This window comes from Leucoraja erinacea, chromosome 1 (assembly GCF_028641065.1).
Source record: "Leucoraja erinacea ecotype New England chromosome 1, Leri_hhj_1, whole genome shotgun sequence".
In the NCBI taxonomy this organism is placed as follows: Eukaryota; Metazoa; Chordata; class Chondrichthyes; order Rajiformes; family Rajidae; genus Leucoraja; species Leucoraja erinaceus.
In genome coordinates, this window is record NC_073377.1 from 155,869,753 (window position 1) to 155,890,545 (window position 20,793).

Sequence of the window (20,793 nt, forward strand, 5' to 3'; positions counted from 1 at the left end):
AAGCAAAGCTCTGCAATGAAGTAGCAAACTTTAATTAACCATGTAAGGAGACCCATTTTCAAGAACGATGCAGTCCTTTGTCTTCCATTTTTTAGTGTAGACATGTCCAAAATGAATTCTTCTTCTGTCATTAGGTCTAGCACCATTTCTAGTTTTTGTTACAATGCTAAGAACTATATTCTGCATTTGGTAACTTCCCCTTTGCTCCACCTGTTAGACGCGAGTCTGGTTTGATTGTATTCATGAAGAGCATTATCTGATTTGATCTGATGGCATGCAAAACAAAGCTTTTCACTGCCACATGACAATAATAAATCTATACCCTGTGATTTCTGCATTTGCTTATACCCATTAAACCCGACAGAAAATTAAGTCTGCAATTTGTGGCCAAAGTATTATTTTAATTTAAAAGTAAATCATGGCTGTCAATCAATGACTCCTGCCCAGAAAATGAACTGTGTTTCATCTAATTCCTTGGAATTATTGTTGGAAGTTTTCAAATATGTCATATTTAACTTTATTTTTTTTTTAATTTTCCTTCACACTCACTTCTCTCCCCCACTCCCATTTAATTCAACCCTGGTCTCATTTATCTTCCTGTACCAAATTTAAATATTGAACTTGCCAACTCCAATTCACCCTCCTTCTCAGTTCTTCCAAGTTGCCTCTTAAGCCATTAATTTTAATAGTTGGGGTGATATTATCATTCCTCTGTGAAACAAGTGCCCAGCTTGCGTAAGCTTGGGAATTGTGTTTTAAATACAGGTATAACTAGCAGAGTGCAGAAAACCTGTACCTCTGCACATATTCTGTCCCCAAACATTTAGAGCAGATAATGAGAGGAAAGGTATCTCTCTCCTCTTCTCTCTTGCAAATCCTGGGTTATGCCAGAGTAGGATTCCAGCTGCTGATCACATTGCAGTATCTTGTTCGGTAAACAATATTTTAGACAAGATTAGCCTGAGAATATCAGTTCTATTCCATTACCAGACTTTGAGGTCAATACTACAGCATATGTACAATGGGGGTATATTTGGTTTATATTGAGTAGAGAGTAATAATTAGTTGTCTATTTTATCATCCACTCCAGTGTCCACAATCCCCATGACATTTGTCTAAAATGACCAATTCGACACATCCTTGGATCCCATCGAAAAGTAGGACTTAATGGGCCACCTACCGAGCCATAAGGGAAACTGAAAACCTCGGTGACTGCCAATCACCCCCCCCCCCCCCCCCCCCCCCCCCCCCCCCCCGGACACTTATTATTATTTATTCAAATCATTTGCTATGTCGCTCTTCCAGGGAGATGCTAAATGCATTTCGTTGTCTCTGTACTGTACACTGACAATGACAATTAAAATTGAATCTGAATCTGTACAAATGGTATGCATGGTGTTTGCATTTTTCTCTCAACCTAGTACATACCTTCACTGCACCCCCATCCACTTTGCATTTTTAATCCATGGCTCACATCACTTCTCCAAGTTTGGCTGGAGAATTATTTCAAGGTACATGTGGATCAGTTGGAAAATTGCAAATCTTTAGTCCTTGAACACACACTTCTGTTGCCCTACATATTGATAGCAGCTGCTCACACATTCCACCCTCTCACATCATGAAAGTCAAACGGATCATCATGCTCGCACCATGTTAGAAAAATGCTACCACGAAACGTAAAACAATCATCAAATATTTTTAAAGGCTAAAACATGGAAGGCACAATTATCTTTTAAATTAATATGGTTGAACCTACTTTTCTCCTAGTTCTTCTATGTAGACGTCAACTGGTCCATTGTCAGGGCTGATTGCCTGAATGTGTGCATTGTAGTATTTACCATTATCCAAACAGACCTGAAGAAGGTATTGCAATGGATATTAAAATATATTCATTTTGTTGCATTTTTCATCATTTAAGTAAAGCATGCATTTGCAATAACAAGCAACTCAAAAAGTTTCAAGAAATAATTAACTCAATAAAGGGCTTCAACAATGTCAATGTGATGAGAAAAGACGATTTAGACAAATGAGGAACAAGTTTTTAAGTTCATGTCATAGGAGCTGAATTAGGCCATTCGGACCATCGAATCTATTCTGCCTTCACGGTTGATCTATCTTTCCCTCTCAACCCCATTCTCCTGCCTTCTCACCGTAACCTTTGACATCCTCACTAATCAGGAACCTGTCGGGGTCAAGTAAAGAGCGTTCACATCGCGGCCCTGTTTCCACCAATCTTTCCACCACCACGCACAAGAAGCACAAGAAGCAACAAGACAGACACCATTGTATGCAGATGCCGAGAAGTGTGTTCAACTCTGGCTGAACAACTTCTAATCTTGTGTGTGGACTCGATAAGAAGAAGAAGTACCTGTAAATCTCCTCCTTAAAAGTACCTAAAGTTATGGACTCCACAGCTGTCTGTGGCAATATATTCCACGGATTCACCACCCCATGGTTAAAGAAATTCCTTGTCCTTTTCTGCTGCTGCTGTTCCCTCTGGTCCTAGACTCTCCCACTCGTGGAGAGATCTTCTCCACGTCCACTCTACCCAGGCCTTTCATTATTCGGTAAGTTTCCATAAAATTCCCCCCACTACCTTCTAAACGTCAACAAGTACAGGCACAGAGCCATCAAACGCTCATCATACGTTAAACCAATCATCCCCGGGATTATTCTCATAAACCTCCTCTCGACTCTTTCCAATGCCAGCGTATCCCTCCACTGATATGCGGCCCAAAACTACTCACAATACTCCAAATGCAGTCTGACCAGAGCATTACAAAGCCTCGGCATTATATACTGACTTTTATATCCTAGTCCTCTCAAAATGAACGCTATAATTGCATTTGCCTTCCTTGCCACTGATTCAACTTGCAAATAATCTTTAATAAACAAATAAACATGAACGGAATGAAGACCAAATTCACAAGGCATGTTTATCCTGTGCAGAAGAATTTGGAGCTTTGCATTCCCTGCAGAGGGCAGCAGAGTCCAGTGTAAATTCTGGGGCATAATTGATTTAGAGAGATTGATACTTGATTTGGAAGAATCACTGTTTAAGAATGGGTTAGAGTCCAAACCAGACGGTGTCAATATACACCAGCCCCACAGCAATGGGAAGGGGCAGGGTTTAGTTATAAACACACTTTTGTGTTTTTATGAGTCACTGACTTCAATTAGATGAAAGGAAGAGCAGCACAATAGAAAAAAAACATATACCAAATAAAGACTAACTCAGCGGGTCAGGCAGCATCTCTGGAGGACATAGATAGCAAACGTCACTTATCCATGTTCTCCATAGATACCTTCCGACCCAATGAGTTACTCCATCATTTAGCGTCTTTTTTCCAAACCAACATCTGCAGTTCCTTGTGTCTATATAATAACCAACTATAATTTTCCCATGAATTAATAGGTCATCCTAGAGATCCAGTGATCCAATGGCAAATTATTTTCTCTGCTTTAGATACTAATTTTAAGCACACTTTGCTCATGCTCACTGCCTTCATACTTACAGTGGCTTGCAAAAGTATACATACCCCTTGAACTTTTCTACATTTTGTCACGTTACAACCACAAACGTAAATGTATTTTATTGGGATTTTATGTGATAGACCAACACAAAGTGGTGCATAATTGTGAAGTGGAAGGAAAATGACACATGGTTTTCAAATTTTTTTACAAATAAAAAACTGAAAATGTGGCGTGCAAAAGTATTCAGCCCCCATGAGTCAATACTTTGTAGAACCACCTATCGCTGCAATTACAGCTGCAAGTGTTTTGGGTATGTCTCTACCAGCTTTGCACATCTAGCGACTGAAAATTTTGCCCATTCTTCTTTGCAAAATAGCTCAAGGTCAGTCAGATTGGATGGAGGGTGTCTGTGAACAGCAATTTTCAAGTCTTGCCAGAGATTCTCAATTGGATTTAGGTCTGGACTTTAACTGGGCCATTCTAACACATGAATATGCTTTGATCTAAACCATTCCATTGTAGCTCTGGCTGTATGTTAAGGGTCGTTGTCCTGCTGGAAGGTGAACCTCCGCCCCAGTCTCAAGTCTTTTGCAGACTCTAACAGGTTTTCTTCCAAGATTGCCCTGTATTTGGCTCCATCCATCTTCCCATCAACTCTGACCAGCTTCCCTGTCCCTGCTGAAGAAAAGCATCCCCACAGCATGATGCTGCCACCACCATGTTTCACAGTGGGGATGGTGTGTTCAGTGTTAGTTTTCCGCCACACATAGCGTTTTGCATTTAGGCCAAAAACTTCCAATTTTGTTCTCATCTGACCAGAGCACCTTCCTCCACATGTTTGCTGTGTCCCCCACATGGCTTGTGGCAAACTACAAACGGGACTTCTTATGGCTTTTTTTAAACAATGGCTTTCTTCTTGCCACTCTTCCATAAAGGCCCAATTTGTGGAGTGCACGACTAATAGTTGTCCTGTGGACAGATTCTCCCACCTGAGCTGTGGATCTCTGCAGCTCCTCCAGAGTTACCATGGGCCTCTTGGCTGCTTCTCTGATCAATGCTCTCCTTGCCCGGCCTGTCAGTTTAGGTGGACGGCCATGTCTTGGTAGGTTTGCAGTTGTGCCATACTCTTTCCATTTTCGGATGATGGATTGAACAGTGCTCCGTGAGATGTTCAAAGCTTGGGATATTTTTTTTATAACCTAACCCTGCTTTAAACTTCTCCACAACTTTATCCCTGACCTGTCTGGTGTGTTCCTTGGGTTTCTTGATGCTGTTTGTTCACTAATGTTCTCTAACAAACCTCTGAGGCCTTCACAGAACAGCTGTATTTATACTGAGATTAGATTACACACAAGTGGACTCTATTTACTAATTAGGTGACTTCTGAAGGCAATTGGTTGCACTGGATTTTATTTAGGGGTATCAGAGTAAAGGGGGCTGAATACTTTTGCACGCCACACTTTTCAGTTTTTTATTTGTAAAAAAATTTGAAAACCATGTATCATTTTCCTTCCACTTCACAATTATGCGCCACTTTGTGTTGTTCTATCACATAAAATCTCAATAAAGTACACTTATGTTTGTGGTTGTAACGTGAAAAAATGTGGAAAAGTTCAAGAGGTATGAATACTTTTGCAAGCCACTGTATATCACTGGGAGAGATATGTTGGATTTGCCATTCCATTTCTTTTTTCAATGCTCAAGGAAATGATAGGTCTATTAATCTCTTAACTCTGCCAATTTAGTCACTCTGTGACCAAATCCTTCCCACATGTTTGTTTCATATATCCTGTATTTATTGGAGGTGGCATTTAGTTAAAAATTCCATGACCATTTAATAAGTAAGATTAGATAAGTTCCATTTGAAAATGTAAGGTGGTTACATTCCATTCTATTTCGACTTCCTGCAAGAACTCCATTCATACCACGGTAGGAAGACGAGGTTATAAGGAATCAAGCAGAGAAATCACACTCAACGTCATTTCAGTGTCAATTCAAAGCACAACCCAATCACCATGTTCACACAAATAGTCACCAACCACTAAAGCAATACGTTGCAAGTACTTGTTCTGGAGTTAAGATTCTTTTGAACATTTTAACAATGTCAATTGAGCCAGAAGGAGGGGAAAAGAGAGAAGGGAAGAGGCCGGATTGTCATGACAACCCCGCCCAGCCTTACAATTGGACATAAGTTCAGGGTTTTAGAGCATCATCTGCAGCCAATGAAAGCTTAAGTTGGCAGCTAAATATCTGTGCCTCGAGTCACTGTTTGGACGTGTAACCCAATGTTCATGGTCCTATAACAAGGAATATTTGGGGCTACTGATCTTTGGATCCTGGTCCTTTAATCCCCGTCATTCTCTTATTCCTCACTCCTCCAACTTCAAGACCAAACAGGAGGTGCTACACATTCTAAAGATTCGTCACCATGTCAAAAATCAGAGAGTGGATATTTTTGCATCAATGCCTACCTTGCATTTATCCCCAACAACGTACTGCATGCCAGCAGCAATAGAGTAATCCCTTTCCTGCTGCGCTGGAAAGTGGAGATTAAATATTAATATTTAACAGCAACATGGTGTGAAATAGCTTACTTGGAATCAAAGGTTGCAAACTTAAAACATTTACCTTGCTTTGATTTCTGCCAAACTTCGTACTCAATATTTCTGTAAACATTCGGGTTGAACGCTCGGAGGACCTCGCCAGGAAAGGGATTCTGAGCTGCATTTTCACTTTTCTCTCGTTGCTTCTGAAAATGTAAGTGATAAAACATGCGTCTGAAGCAACTTTACATTTTCCCAAAATAATCACTTTCATTTATTTGGGCAATAAAAAATCCTTTAGTTTTGCAGATCTATTTCATTGTTCTTAGAACTTGCAGCTGCTGGGGTTCCTCCAGCAGTTAGCCTTTTGGCTCATCATTCCAACATCTGCAGTATTGTGCGTCTCTTCACTCACTCTGCCAGCTTGGACGCGGTTGGCAAATTATTCTATCCTTTCCCACCCCCCTCTCATGTACAGCAAAATCTAATGCACAAATCAACTTTCTGCATATTTTTTCGAAGGAGCTTTAAAAAAAAAAAAAATTGGAGATGAAGTTTGTGGCAATGGAATAAGCGCAGGAGTAAGACTCATTGACGAGTGTGTTAAACAGGGCCAGTGTTGAAAAAACAAAGATTCATCAGATATTTTTAGCAAGCAAAACCTACATTAAAACTCAATTAAATCAACGATCGGATCATTCAGGTTAGCATCCGCCTCATTGGGTAGCGATTCTAACACTCCTTCGCACAAACCAGGCCCCTGGTTCTTGCCCACCTAAACGCAGATCAGTACATTTAGGACTTTTATGGTGCCGGACAGCAGATTTTCCAGATTATTGGATGTTATTCAAATTAATACTCCAATATACTCTTAATTCACTTTTGTATAGGAGCAAGGAGGTCCTACTGCAGTTGTACAGGGCCCTAGTGAGACCACACCTGGAGTATCATGTGCAGTTCTGGTCTCCGAATTTGAGGAAGGACATTCTTGCTATTGAGGGAGTGCAGCGTAGGTTCACCAGCTTAATTCCCAGGATGACGGGATTGACATATGATGACAGAATGTATCGACTGGGCTTATATGCACTGGAATTTAGAAGGATGAGAGGGCATCTTATAGAAACACATAAAATTCTTAAGGTATTAGACAGGCTTGATGCAGGAAAAATGTTCCCAATGTGGAGGAAGTCCAGAACCAGGGGTCACAGTTTAAGAATTAAGGGGGTAGGCCATTGAGGACTGAGATGAGGAAAAACTTTTTCACCCAGAGAGTTGTGAATCTATGGAATTCGTGGCCACAGAAGACAGTGTTGGCTAATTCACTGGATGTTTTCAAGAGAGTTAAATATAGCTCTGAGGGATAATGGAATCAAAGGGATATGGGGAGAAAGCAGGAACGGGGTACTGATTTTGGATGATCAGCCATGCCATATTGAATCGAAGGATCGAATGGCTTATTCCTGCACCTATTTTCTATGTTTCTATGTTTCTATGTTTTTTAGATGTTACTCAGTAGAATGATACTGAGGCTTAAAGGATGGGCATGAGAAATAGAGCCCTGGCAAGGTCAAAGGGAGTGAGGAGTCCAGAGTCCAGTCAATGAGAGGCTAAACTGTCCCGATTTTCCCATAGAAGAATGGTTTTTTTTAGCATATCTTTGTCTTGATTTCAATTTAAAATAATATTGTATCTTGGGTTATATTTCTTTAATTTATTGTATCACAGCTTAAATTTGCTCATTGTACTGAAGCAATGAAATCGCAAAACGCACCACAGTATATTATTAATAGTGTAAACAATGATCCAAAAATTGAGTTGTTTCTTTTTATTAGAAACATAGAAAAATTCTCTTTTAAGGGGCCTTCTCTTCTATTTCTACTTTCCACTTTCTCTCTTCCTTTTTTTATTTTTTATATACACACTTCACGTTTTTCTACTCTCTACCATCTATTTTTCCACTTTTTCCCCTTTCTATTGTTTTCTTTTTCTTGTTCTGCTTACTTCCTTCTTATAACATAAAACTAGAGGTTGTACATAGAATGGATTACGGTATTACATAGTTGGCACCTAAAATTAGGTTCCACTGCACTGTTTTGTGCTGTATTAACTTCTTATAAAATAAACAAAAAAAAAAAAAAAAGAAACATAGAAACATAGAAATTAGGTGCAGGAGTAGGCCATTCGGCCCTTCGAGCCTGCACCGCCATTCAATATGATCATGGCTGATCATCCAACTCAGTATCATTATTTGACCTCTAGCTTATAAAAGAAAAAGCCTAAACATATTGAACACCAATCACAATTTTGTCCTGTAGGTGAAGCTCCCAAAAGCATCAAGATGAGGCATGGGTGGAAAGAGGGCCATGATTTGTACACAGATGTGACATGTTATTGTCTTTTGCTAATGTCCCTTGAAGTAATTAAAATATCAACAAGTAGTTGAGATGGTCAGAGATTAGGATCAAATCTGTGGCTGTACAAAGGTTCACTGACCTTTTTTCACAAAAGACAAAGAACGACTGGTCAATTTAATCTAAATCTACTTACATAATTTTCAGAAAAGAATGCAACATCATTTGATCAATGTATCACAGTTACTCTGCCAAAAGTAATAGTGATTGTCAAATGTTGGTATTTTATATGCTCAGCGTTTTAGATATTTAGATAAATTAACTATTTTAATGTTATAACTTTTAAAAACTCTCGCAGAATGTTTATTTATTAATCACCGGTATATTTCCTTATCATGTGAAGCCATAATATATCTTAATTTCTGTTTCATTACATTAAGAAACTTAATAAAGATGACTTAACTGATGCCAAGTTCATGACAGAATTTGACCATTTCTACTTACCAGTAACGAGCACAAGAAAATTGGGGATTAAAAAAAGCATTGGGTTTCCGAACTGTCCAATATATAGTCGTGCCAGATTGGCCCAGGTCTCTCACAAATCAGAGCGCTTATGGTCTTGAATGCATATCTTATGTCAATTTTCAATACAATATGAAGGAAATGCTGTTTAGAAGCGCATGCTGTTTTCCAGACATTACATTTCAAAAACACACAAAGTTTACAGTAATTGCACGAGTACCTTTCTGACTTTATTACACGACTGGGACTTGAATCCACTCATGTCACACTCATCGGCAGCTTTGCCCCTGTTAAAACATTTGAAAACGAAATTTACAGGCATGCTAGAATTTAAATGTTCATCTAAAGCAACGAAAGGACATTGTCATGAGCTTAGAGAAAATCCACAAAATAAAAAACTGGATGAAAAATATTTGAGAATTGTAAAATAAAATTTGCAAGCATGCAGTTTCACTCTGAGCTTGATTTCTATTCTATTTTTACAGGAGGTTGGAGCATGCGATGAAAAAGTCACATTTGTTAACATCAGATTCCACTAAAAGCATCACGTTGTGGCCATAATACAAATCTAAGAATCCAATTAACTTCCTCGTTATCACTCTGTGAATCATGCTGCTCTTGCCCAGTTCGCAGTGAGTCATTGTGTTTTCTAACTAAAGCTCACTGTAGGTTGAAATAATGATCACCATGGTAATTGTTTTGCAAATGTGAACTAGTTATTTTTCCCAAACAGAAAATCTGCATTGAATGAGCTGTAATCTCTCCAACAGCATACGCTTCTCTTAAGATAAACGTAAGTAATTCAGTTTTATGAATTAACTTGAAAGATTACTCGGGCTAAATTATCCATGGCATGTGTGTTTTGTTATTGATAATAGGAAATTCCTGGAGACTTTGGTCACCAATTTCAACAGCCTATATATACAGCCAGCCTACTTCTATTCATTCTTCACGATTATTTAGTGTTGCATTTTCAGCTGACCTAATGAAATGCCACAGATCACAAGCAAGCACTCACTAGAGTTTAAGGGCGAGGGTGAGCTTTTCAGAAATAACAATATACATTGGTAGAAAGAAAGAATGCAAGATACAGTAAAATTCAATAACCCACTATCTGATTGTTCAGAAATCCCCAAATTCAGCTCACCTGGCAATGTTTCATAGAAACATAGAAATTAGGTGCAGGAGTAGGCCATTCGGCCCTTCGAGCCTGCACCGCCATTCAATATGATCATGGCTCATCATCCAACTCAGTATCCCGTACCTGCCTTCTCTCCATACCCCCTGATCCCCTTAGCCACAAGGGCCACATCTAACTCCCTCTTAAATATAGCTATTCCTATGCTCCCTTTAAAGATACCAGGGTCCCTTTTCCCACCTCCCGATTCCCAGAGTCCAATTAAATTTACTGCAAAATGTATTATGCTGCTGTAACATCTTGAAGAAATTGAAAGTGTTACTATGTTAACAATAATAATATCCAATGGTTGAATTTTCCATTCCAGCACAACCAAAGTTCTGAGAGTATCATATTATCAGAGATGGACTCCGAAATAAACAAGAACAAAGCAGCTTAATCCAAGAGTAGCTAATGCAGAGTTAACATTTTCCAATACTTCCATGATACAATCCTGAATACAGACCAGACTAACAGAATAACATTTCCTCATGGAGTGCTCTTTAAGAAGAAAATAGGCCCAAATAGCAAGGCAGAGAAACTTTAAAAATCAAATGACATGAAACTTCCCTTACAATACATACTATTTCCCTAGAAATTATTTATTGTAAATAAGTCAATCACAACCATCTGTTTCCACTGTCACCATAGGAAACCTGTTCCACATTAACCACTCTGCAAAACTAGAGAATCAATGGTAATTTGATAGGTTAAGGAACTACACTGTGCTCACGTGGGTATATTTTCGTGCAATTGGATGATGCCTTAAAGAAAATTAATAATAGCCTTCCTTCACAACAAGGTTTGGTACAGGCAATTGTACCGATCATATTTCTGAGTGACCAACTTTCATTCAGTCTTCAGGAATTGCATATCTATTTGCTTCCTACTGTGGAACCGTTCCTTTGAATCCCCTTGTTTAAAACCCCAGTAATCACCCCGTTTTTTATTTTTAATTTGACTACTTACCGATGCAATTCCATTTCGGCGCCAGAATCAGAATCTTCACTGGAGTGGACATGCTCATTTGTTTTGCCGTTTGCATCCAGTGCTGATATCACGGGCTCAACATCAGTTTTTAGTACATCCTGGTATAGCATTTCATAGAGAATGGCTGCAAATCAAAAGTTTAACGCATAATATATCATATACTTATACACACACCAAAAACACAAAGCAAAACACAGCAGTTCTGATTACACCCAGCAATCAATCACCCACCAGTTATTTGGGAATGACTGCAATGGCACTTAATTATTAATGTTACTGGAAATATGCCTGCTTAGAATGTCATAAAATCCAGGCCATCTTACCATGAGAAAGGGTCGGTGCAGGTTTCCACCGTCTCTCCTCTCTCCCCAGATTTTCATTTGATCTCCAATGTAACAGGCTGTACATTAATACAGTTCTTTTTCAAATATGCTTCAGAAGGTCCTCTCTCTCACTCAGCACGTCACCTTTCCCACCCATGACAAAGGACACATCCTTGACCTGGTCTGCTCCACAAATCAACCGGTACTCGACCTCCATCCATGCCTCTTCCCCCTCTCTGATCATAAGCTTATACGGTTCACCATCCCTTCTCCGACACCTCGCCCTCGCTTCCTCCGAGAAATCACCTTCCGTAATCTAAAATCCATCGATTCCCACCATCTCTCTGACCTGCTCTCCACCACTCTCCCCCTGGACTCAACCCATATCTCACCTGATGATCTCACAAACCATCTCAACTCCACCTTGTCCACCTTAACATTCTGGCCCCCCTCAAAACAAGAACCGTAACTGTCAACACATCTTCACCCTGGTACACACCTGCACTTCGTAAGCTGAAACAGACTGGTCGCCGACTTGAACGACTCACAAAGAAATCATCTCTCACAGTCCACCTTGAAGCTTACAAACTCCACCCCACTGACTACAAAGATGCTCTCATTGCTGCAAAATCTGCCTACCTCTCCTCCATATTCACCGACCCCTGCCTAAACCACAGAACCCTCTTCTCCACAGTGGGCAACCTCCTCAAGCCTCGAGCCAACACTCTCCCTACCTCTACTCCGGATCTCTGCAACTCATTCCTCCACTTTTTCGCTGATAAAATCAGCACCATCTATCAATCTTTATCCCCTGTACCCGACTCCCCAGCATCTACTCCACCACCTACCAAGGCCCCTCCTTTCAACATCTCCACTGACCTCCTTACCCCTCCTCCACACTGCTTCATCTCCCAGTTTGACCTGGTCACCCCTACTGAAATCTCCAAACTCATCAGCTCTTCCAAACCCACTACCTGCTCCCTCGACCCTCTCCCCACTCCCTGCTGAAGTCCTGCCTCCCCGTTCTCTGCCCCTACCTCACTAATCTCTTCAACTCCTCATTGTCCCAAGGAATTGTCCCCTCCGCTTTCAAAACTGCTGCTGTCACACCAATCTTAAAGAAACCTGGTCTTGATTCCTCCTCTCTCATTAACTACCGCCCAATCTCAAACCTCCCCTTTCTTTCAAAAATCCTGGAGCGTATCGTTGCGTCACAACTTCATTCCCACCTCCTTGCGTATAACCTATTCGAACCCCTCCAATCTGGCTTTCACCCCCTCCATAGCACAGAAACTGCTCTCCTCAAAGTCCTCGACGACCTCCTCACCTCTGCTGACACTGGTTCCCTCAAAATCCTCATCCTCCTCAACCTGAGCGCAGCCTTCGATACAGTGAACCATAACATCCTGCTTACCAGACTTGGGGACCTCGGCATTGAAGGCTCTGCACTCAGCTGGCTCTGTTCCTACCTTTCCAACAGATCCCACTTCACCTCTCTCCATAACCACACCTCTGCTACAGCCACAGTCACTCAAGGCGTTCCCCAAGGCTCCGTACTCGGCCCCCTCCTCTTCATCATCTACATCCTCCCCCTTGGTCAGATACTCCGCCACTTCAACCTGGACTTCCACTGTTACGCCGATGACAACCAAATCTACCTCGGCACCAAATCGTCCCACAACCCCTCCCTCTCCCATATCAACTCCTGTTTGTCAGCTATAAAAACCTGGATGCAACATAACTTCCTCAAACTCAACATCGATAAAACAGAGTTCCTCCTCATAGGCTCCAAATCCACACTCATCAAAATCAATAACCCCACTCTCACCATTGACGGCACCACTGTCTCCCCATCTCCCCAGGCCCGCAACCTTGGTGTGAACTTTGATTCCACCCTCTCCCTTGAGCCTCACATCCGCCATGTCATTAAAACCTCCTTCTTTCACCTCCGCAACATCGCCAAACTCGGACCCTCTCTCACACCTCCCGCTGCTGAAAGACTCAACCATGCCTTCATCTCCTCCCGACTGGACTATTGCAACTCATTTCTCCTTGGCATCAGCTCCACCTACATCAACCGACTCCAACTGGTCCAGAACGCAGCCGCCCGACTCATCACCCACACCACATCCTGGCATCACATCACTCCAGTCCTCAAACAACTTCACTGGCTTCCCATCTCCCACCGGATCACCTACAAAATCCTGGTCCTCACCTACAAAGTCCTTCACCATCTAGCCCCCCCATATCTCACTGACCTCCTCTCCCCCTACCAACCCTCACGGTCCCTCAGATCCACATCAGCCGGTCTCCTCTCCATCCACAAATCTAACCTCCGCAGTTTTGGGGACAGAGCCTTCTCCAGGGCAGCTCCCAGGCTCTGGAACTCCCTCACCCAACTGATCCGCAATTCCGTGTCCCTCACCATCTTCCAGTCCCGCCTCTAGACCCATCTCTTCACCTCTGCCTATCCTTAGCCCCACGTCCCCCTCCCTTTTCATCTGTGCTTGAATTGCCTCATATTGTGTTTTGAATTGAATTCTGTCTTTAATTTGTGTACTAATCATGTCCCTACTATTTATTTCATTCCGCTTACATGTTTTTCCTCTACTTGCTAAATTTTTGTAAGGTGTCCTTGAGACTCTTGAAAGGCGCCCATAAATAAAATGTATTATTATTATTATTATTATCCTTTTGCAGACCCCACTCTGGTTGAATAAATTAATAACGAATCACTACAGAATGTATGACCACGCCAATTCCCAACTCCTGGGAGGAGTGGTTTAACCCTTGTGTATTTATGCTGGCTATGCCAGGTCAAAAAAACAGATCGTATAGCTCTGTAAAGTTAGGCATTCCTGTAGGAAGTAAAGCTGCACGCATGCCCCAGTTTGCATTGACAGTGCCGAAGTGGAGAGGGTCGAAAACTTCAATTACCTAGGAGTCAATATCGCCAACTTCTCCTGGACCACCCATATTGAAGCAAGGACCAAGAAGGCATACCAACACCTCTAATTCCTTCGAAGGCTTAGGAAGTTCGGCATGTCCCTGTGCACTGTGGAATGCATTTTATCGGGATGCATCGCAGCTTGGTTTGGGAACAGCTCCACCCAGGACTGCAAGAAATGCAGCAAATTGTGGACGCAGCCCAGCCATCACACAAACCAACCTCCCTTCTGTTGACTCCATTTATACCTCACGCTGCCTCGGCAAGGCCAGCAGCTCAATCAAGAACGAGTCGCAGCCTGATCACTCCCTCTTCTCCTCTCAGGCAAAAATGCACACCAACAGATTCAGGGACAGTTTCTTCCCAGCTGTTATCAGGCAAACGAATCACCCTACCACAACCAGAGAGATGTGCAGAACTACTATCTAACTCTTTGGTGACCCTCGGACAATCCTTGATCAAGCTTTGCTGGCTTTACCTTGCACTAAACGGTATTCCCTTATCATGCATCTATACACTGTAAATGGATCGATTGTAATCATGTATTGTCTTTCTGCTGACTGGTTCGCATGTAACAATAGCTTTTCACTGTACCTCGTTATATGTGACAATAAACCAAACTGAAATATCATACTGGAAATAGGTTCCATTTCAACACCGATAACAAAACCAATTTAAAATTTTTAGATAAAGGTAACATTTTGGAAAAAATTATTTAAAGATAATATTTTGAAAAAATAAGTTGAAGTCATTTCTCAGTTTTTTGGTTTGCAATTACCACACAGATTTGAAAAATGATCACACATTACAAACTTCAGGACACTTTAATTGTGAGACTGAAGTTCAGTGAACACATTCTTTAGGGATGGCTTGGATAGGGTACTGTCGAGTTAATGTCTAGGTTATCAATCTGGATAACAACATTTGCTGCAAGAGGGAAAATAGTGGGCTGCAAAACCAAGTTTTTACAAATCGTTAGAAATATGCTGCACCACAATATTTATTTCTGCAGCCTTTTCTATTGATTGTTCCTTTCAATAATTAATATATAGCCCAAAAGAGATTATTGAAATTCGTGGGCTGTAACAGATCAAGAGATTATAATTACAACAAAACCAGAAACAAATTGCAAAGGGACATTAATAAGACGGGAAAAAAATTGATTCACTTTTATACAAAGCCCGTGGGGCACATGCAGATATATAACATGATATACAGAAGTGGTCAACCTTCCCTGCTCTAGTACCATGGACTCTAAGTTATCATTAACTTACTGATATGTTTATTTTTAAAGTTTCTGGTCCCTTCCATAATTCATCTGGCAGGAGTGGTATGTGTAAGAACTAAAGGGCATGTCCAACTTACGTGTCCTTGGCACGCAAATTACGCGACCTCGAGTTTGCGTTTAGGCGCACGGGCATCGAATGGCCGCGCGGGGCCGGTCCCACTTAGAAGCGCGGAGGAGTATATAGTTGTGCGCGACATCGCGCAGGGCTCTGAAATTTTTGTAATGAACGAAATCTTCGCGTGCCAACGGCCTGTCGCGGAACTGACGGCCAAAGTGGGACAGGACCAAGACGCAACGTCTCACCTCCAACAGCAGCAGAAGGAGGCAAACAATCGTCGAGCTCGGCCTGGGGCTCACGGCCGTTGCAGTCCGCATCCGCCCCCACTTCTACTCCCAGAGTGGGGCCAAAAAAATTGAAGATGAACACACAATGCAGAAGTAACTCAGCGGGACCGGCAGCATCTCTGGAGAGAAGCAATGGGTGACGTTTCGGGTCAAGACATTTTCAGGCTGAAGAAGAGTCTCGACACGAAACGTCACCCATTGCTTCTCTCCGGAGACGGTTCCGGCCCCGCTGAGTTACTCCAGCTTTGTGTCCAACTTCAAATGACGTCACGCGCTCCAGATGGCTGTGCGTACGCATGAAATCGCGCCCGACCTTAGCAGGACCTTCACGGCTCAACGCGACCACGAGGTCGCGTCATTTGCATGCCAAGGACACGTAAGTGAGACAGGCCCTTAAAACTATTTAATTTTTGCTTTCAAGATCAGAGAGTTTATTTTAGTTTAGTTCGAGATACAATGTGGAAACAGGCCCTTCGGCCCACCGAGTCTGCGCCTACCAACAATCACCCATACATTAGTTCTACCCTTTCACACAGTTTACAGAATTAACCTACAAACCTGCATGTCTTTGGAATGTAGGAGGAAACCGGAGCACCCAGAGAAAACACACACGGGCACAGGGAGAACGTGCAAACTCCATACAGACAGCACCCGTAATCAGGATTGAACCCAGGTCTCTGGCGCTGTAAATCAGCAACTCTACTACTGTGCCACTGTTCTTCCATTTTCTAATCTTTTGCGGAATTAATGACTGACAGCTTTAAATGGAGTCTAAATTATGGAAAATATCGAAAATATTCTCAAACTAAAAAAAAAGGTACTTACATTGGCAAAGAGCTGCAGCATCTACAAATTTCCGAGGATAGACACTGTCATAATGGTTTCCATTTGAAAAGCATAACGAGATCTATTTGGAAGTTAGGAAAATAAAATCAGATATGCTTCCTGTAATCACATTCTAACACCATAAGGTACATTTGAAAGTTGACCAGGTAAGTTAAAATGTAATAGGAGTTCAAGATCCTTTCCCCACGTCCATTTCACATCTTTTTGTAGCAGATGATGAAGTGGCTTTAGCGCAGTTGCTAAATCTGGAAGGAACCGCGCACAGAATGCACCATCCCAAGGAATGATCGTAGCTCTGAAACACTGTTGGGTTTTGGAGCATTCACTATTGCTTCAACGTTCGCCTTCACAGGGCTAAGTCCGTTGGCGTCTACTTTGAGTCCAAGGTAGACCACCTCTGACTGCGCAAATGCACATTTTCATTTTTTTGCAGTTTGACATTGTGGCAGTTCAGTCGAGTGAAAACTTGCTCAAGGAATTGCAGATGTTCTACCATGCCCTCTATGAATATCAGTAGGTCATCCTGGTTGCACACAGAGTGCGGAATGCCTTGTAATATTTTATCCATGACAGACTGGAAGATTTTTTGGGAGGATTTCACACCATAGGGCAGCTTTGTATACGAATACAGGCCCTTATGTGTGTTGATAGTCAAGTACTGCTGATTTTCCTTGCTGACATTGAGTTGGGCGTAGGCGTGAGCTAAATCCAGTTTAGTGAAGACTAAGTTCTGCGTACAGATCTTGCGAGGTTGGTAACGGTTCATCATCAACGGCTTGGTTGATTGTGACTTTGTAGTCACCGCATAGTCAAACAGTTTTGTTGGCCTTGGGTACGGCCACAATTGGCGTTGCCCAGTTACTCTGGTCTGTCTTCACAAGTACTCCATTCCACTCTAACCTGTCAAGTACTTCATCTACTTTTTGCCTTGGTGCATATGGTACAGGTCTTGGTCAACAATACACAGGTTTCACATCTTGCTCGAGTCGAATGTGCGCAGAGTACCCTGTTATTCCCGTGTAACTGTCGGCAAAAATTTCTGCATGTTTGCTTATGACGTTTTCATGACGTGATTTGGACAAATCAACGTTGAAAATGTTCTTCCAGTCTAACTCTATTCTACTCAGCCAATCCTTTCCAAGGAGGGTTGGTTTATTTCTGTAGCTGTCCACAATGATGGGCAGTGTTACTGACTGACCATTATGCTGAATTTTACAGTTCATTTGTTCGCATGTCTCCAAAACTTCGCTCAAGTAGGTTCTCAGCTTGACCTTACTCTCAAATAATGGTGGCTGTGAGAACTTTGTTTCATACAGGTCTCTGCTCATGACCGAACAATCTGCTGCCGTGTCAATACACATATCAATTAACTGTTCATTAATCAATAGTTTAGTTCGAATGTCCTTGCCTTGGCTGGTTATAGGCTTATCGATGTTGGTTGCATAAATAGTGTACAACCCAAGTTCATTTCCATCTGGGTTCATCTCCAAGTTGTGAACTGTTTTCTGTTGTTGTCTCTTGTTTCCCGCAGGTTGTTGGTTTCCTGTTTTAAGCTTGGCCTGACATGCTGAGGCGATATGGTCTTTCTTCTGGCAGTTATAGCATTAGGCCATTTTGAACTGACAAAATTGGGATGAGTGATTACCGTTGCAACAATAACAACTGGCTGAACTCGGTTCCCCACCATTCTTTGGTTTTGGTTTAGTGCCTCGTGGTTTGGCCGTAGACACTGCCTTGTGACTGTAAACGGCCACTGCAGTCTCTGGTGGACGAAACCCGCGAGCATTCTTTGATGCCATCTCCATTGTGGTAGCATCTTGCATGCTTTCTCAAATGTAAGATCCGGAATGTTCATGAGTTTGGACTGAATTTGTTCATCCACTAGACCACAAAACAAATTTGTCGCGTCCGAGGAAGGTTCCAAAGTTACATTGCAAAGTTAAGTTTATCAAGACAACAATGTACTCATTGATTGTCTCATTCTGCTTCTGGTTTCTAGTGGTGAATTTATAGCTTTCTGCAATTTCCAGAGGCTTTGGGTTGAAGTGCTCCTCCAACTTCATCATAATGTCATTGAAAGGCACGTCTTTTGCCTTTATGGGCACAAGGAGATTCACGAGTGTGCCGTACAGTTCAGGACTGATCTCCGTGAGCAGAATCGCTTTAATGCGTTCGCAAACACCCTTATTAGTTCCAGTCACTACCTCTCCTTCACTGCTAATCTCCATTATATTGTTTACTGTGAAAAACATGTTTGCTCTCTCCATATAGGAGCTGAACCACTCTCTACTCTTGTCGAAAGTGCTATCGTGTCGTTCTCTTGTTTTTTTTTAAAAGTCCGTTCAAAAACCCCAATTTTCTGCCTGTTCTGGTGTAGCAATTCACCTAAAACTTATCTGTAGAAAGGCTATACAGCTTGAAGAACTCAACAAAAAAGAACTCGGTCTAAAATCCTATACAATCTCAAGGACGCCATCTTGCCACTTAGACACAATATAGAGATGGCCTGGCAAAACCTCTACGATTTGTACAGCTGCTGTTTTAAACTACAGTCCCATGCACAGAAGGATCTGCGGCCTATCGTGTCCAGCTCACAAACAACTGCGACACAGCTCCGTATTTGCTGTTTAAAATGTTAAACAATACTGCATGTTGCAAAACAGCCCTGTGCTGTATTTAAAGGATGAGTTCACAAACTCTATCCCGTCCTTGTCGCCAATTTTGTTATATTCCGGACGGCAGAATGAAGAACAAGACTTACACACTGGTTGCCTGGATCACGAGAGAGAGATTTATTACCCAGCATTTCCTGCTTATATTGAACACCAACTCATTAACATACACATGAATATGTATGAATACATTACAGTTGGCAACATATAAAAGTGCCACAGTAGCCAGTGTGGGGGCCTTGACTTTTTACAATTTATATAAATGACTTGAATGATGGATTAGTAGCTAAATTTGCTGATGAAACCAAGATAAGGAATGTACATTTTGAAACAGGAGTGAGGTTACAAAGGGATCAAAGACAAATTTTGAATGGACAGATCTGGCAAATGTAGTAAACGACAAAGTGAGTATCAAATGTTAGACATGCTTAGCTTGTATTTATTTTAACTTAGAGGAGGAAGAGTTTCAACTTGATCGAAACATATCATACCATGATGGTTCTTAACAAGATGAATGTGGAAGGAGAACACTAGAGACTGTAGATGCTGGAATATTGAGCAAGATGCAAAGTGCTGGATAAACTCAGGTCAGACAGCATCTGTGGAGAGAATATACTGGCAAAATTGCCTGTCCAATCTCTCCCTTGTCTGGCCCATTGAATTCCTTCAGCGCTTTGTGGATGGGGTGAGAACATTTCCTATTGTGAGTGAAACTAGAACCAGGAGCCACAGTCCAAAAATCAGCTGTCTCCCACTTAATGCAGATGAGGCAATGTTTGTTTTCTTTTAGTCAGTCCCAAGTCTTTGGAACTCTCTTCCTCAAAGAGTGATGAAACAGGAGTCTTTGAATATGTTTAAGGCAGAGGTGTAGATACTTGATTAGAGGGTTAGTGGTTGGTTCACTTACTATTACACAAATCCAATTCAGCACTGATATATACACTGCAAGACACAGCAAGCTAGGACAATAATGACATAATTGAGATAATCTTGCTGCTGCACATTGAATCCCCACCCAAATCAGATTCAGCACCTTGATACTTCCAATGTTTTCCCCAAGGTATTGTTCAATCAGGACGAGCACAGTTTCATGGGCTGAGAGAGAACAGTCGATGATAAGCTGGAAGCAGTTTCCTTGCCTGTATGTCCTGTATGTCCTTCTTGAACTCCTTGCCTGTATGTCATCTGATGCGATGAGACATCCTGAGGTTTGCTGTCAGTATTGCGGGCAGGATATTTTCAGGAACAATGATGAAGGAATCTGATCTATCCAGTATAAATAGGTATGATTCTGTTTAAATACATTTAGAATTTT

At 41.7% G+C, this 20,793-nt stretch overlaps 1 protein-coding gene across 1 annotated transcript in view; it reads right to left on the minus strand.

Annotated features, from left to right (window-relative positions):
- Positions 1 to 1,284: 1,284 nt before the first annotated feature.
- The window catches only part of LOC129703634 (OTU domain-containing protein 4-like), a 38,999-nt gene continuing 19,490 nt past the window's right edge, over positions 1,285 to 20,793 (minus strand). Inside the window, exons 6-11 of the mRNA XM_055646245.1 lie at positions 16,786 to 16,867; positions 11,037 to 11,181; positions 9,111 to 9,177; positions 6,103 to 6,223; positions 5,946 to 6,010; positions 1,285 to 1,854 (exon numbers count right to left, since the gene is read on the minus strand). Coding sequence (XP_055502220.1) covers positions 1,753 to 1,854; positions 5,946 to 6,010; positions 6,103 to 6,223; positions 9,111 to 9,177; positions 11,037 to 11,181; positions 16,786 to 16,867 — 582 coding nt within the window. The 3' untranslated portion in view covers positions 1,285 to 1,752. The remainder of the gene's footprint in view (positions 1,855 to 5,945; positions 6,011 to 6,102; positions 6,224 to 9,110; positions 9,178 to 11,036; positions 11,182 to 16,785; positions 16,868 to 20,793) is intronic.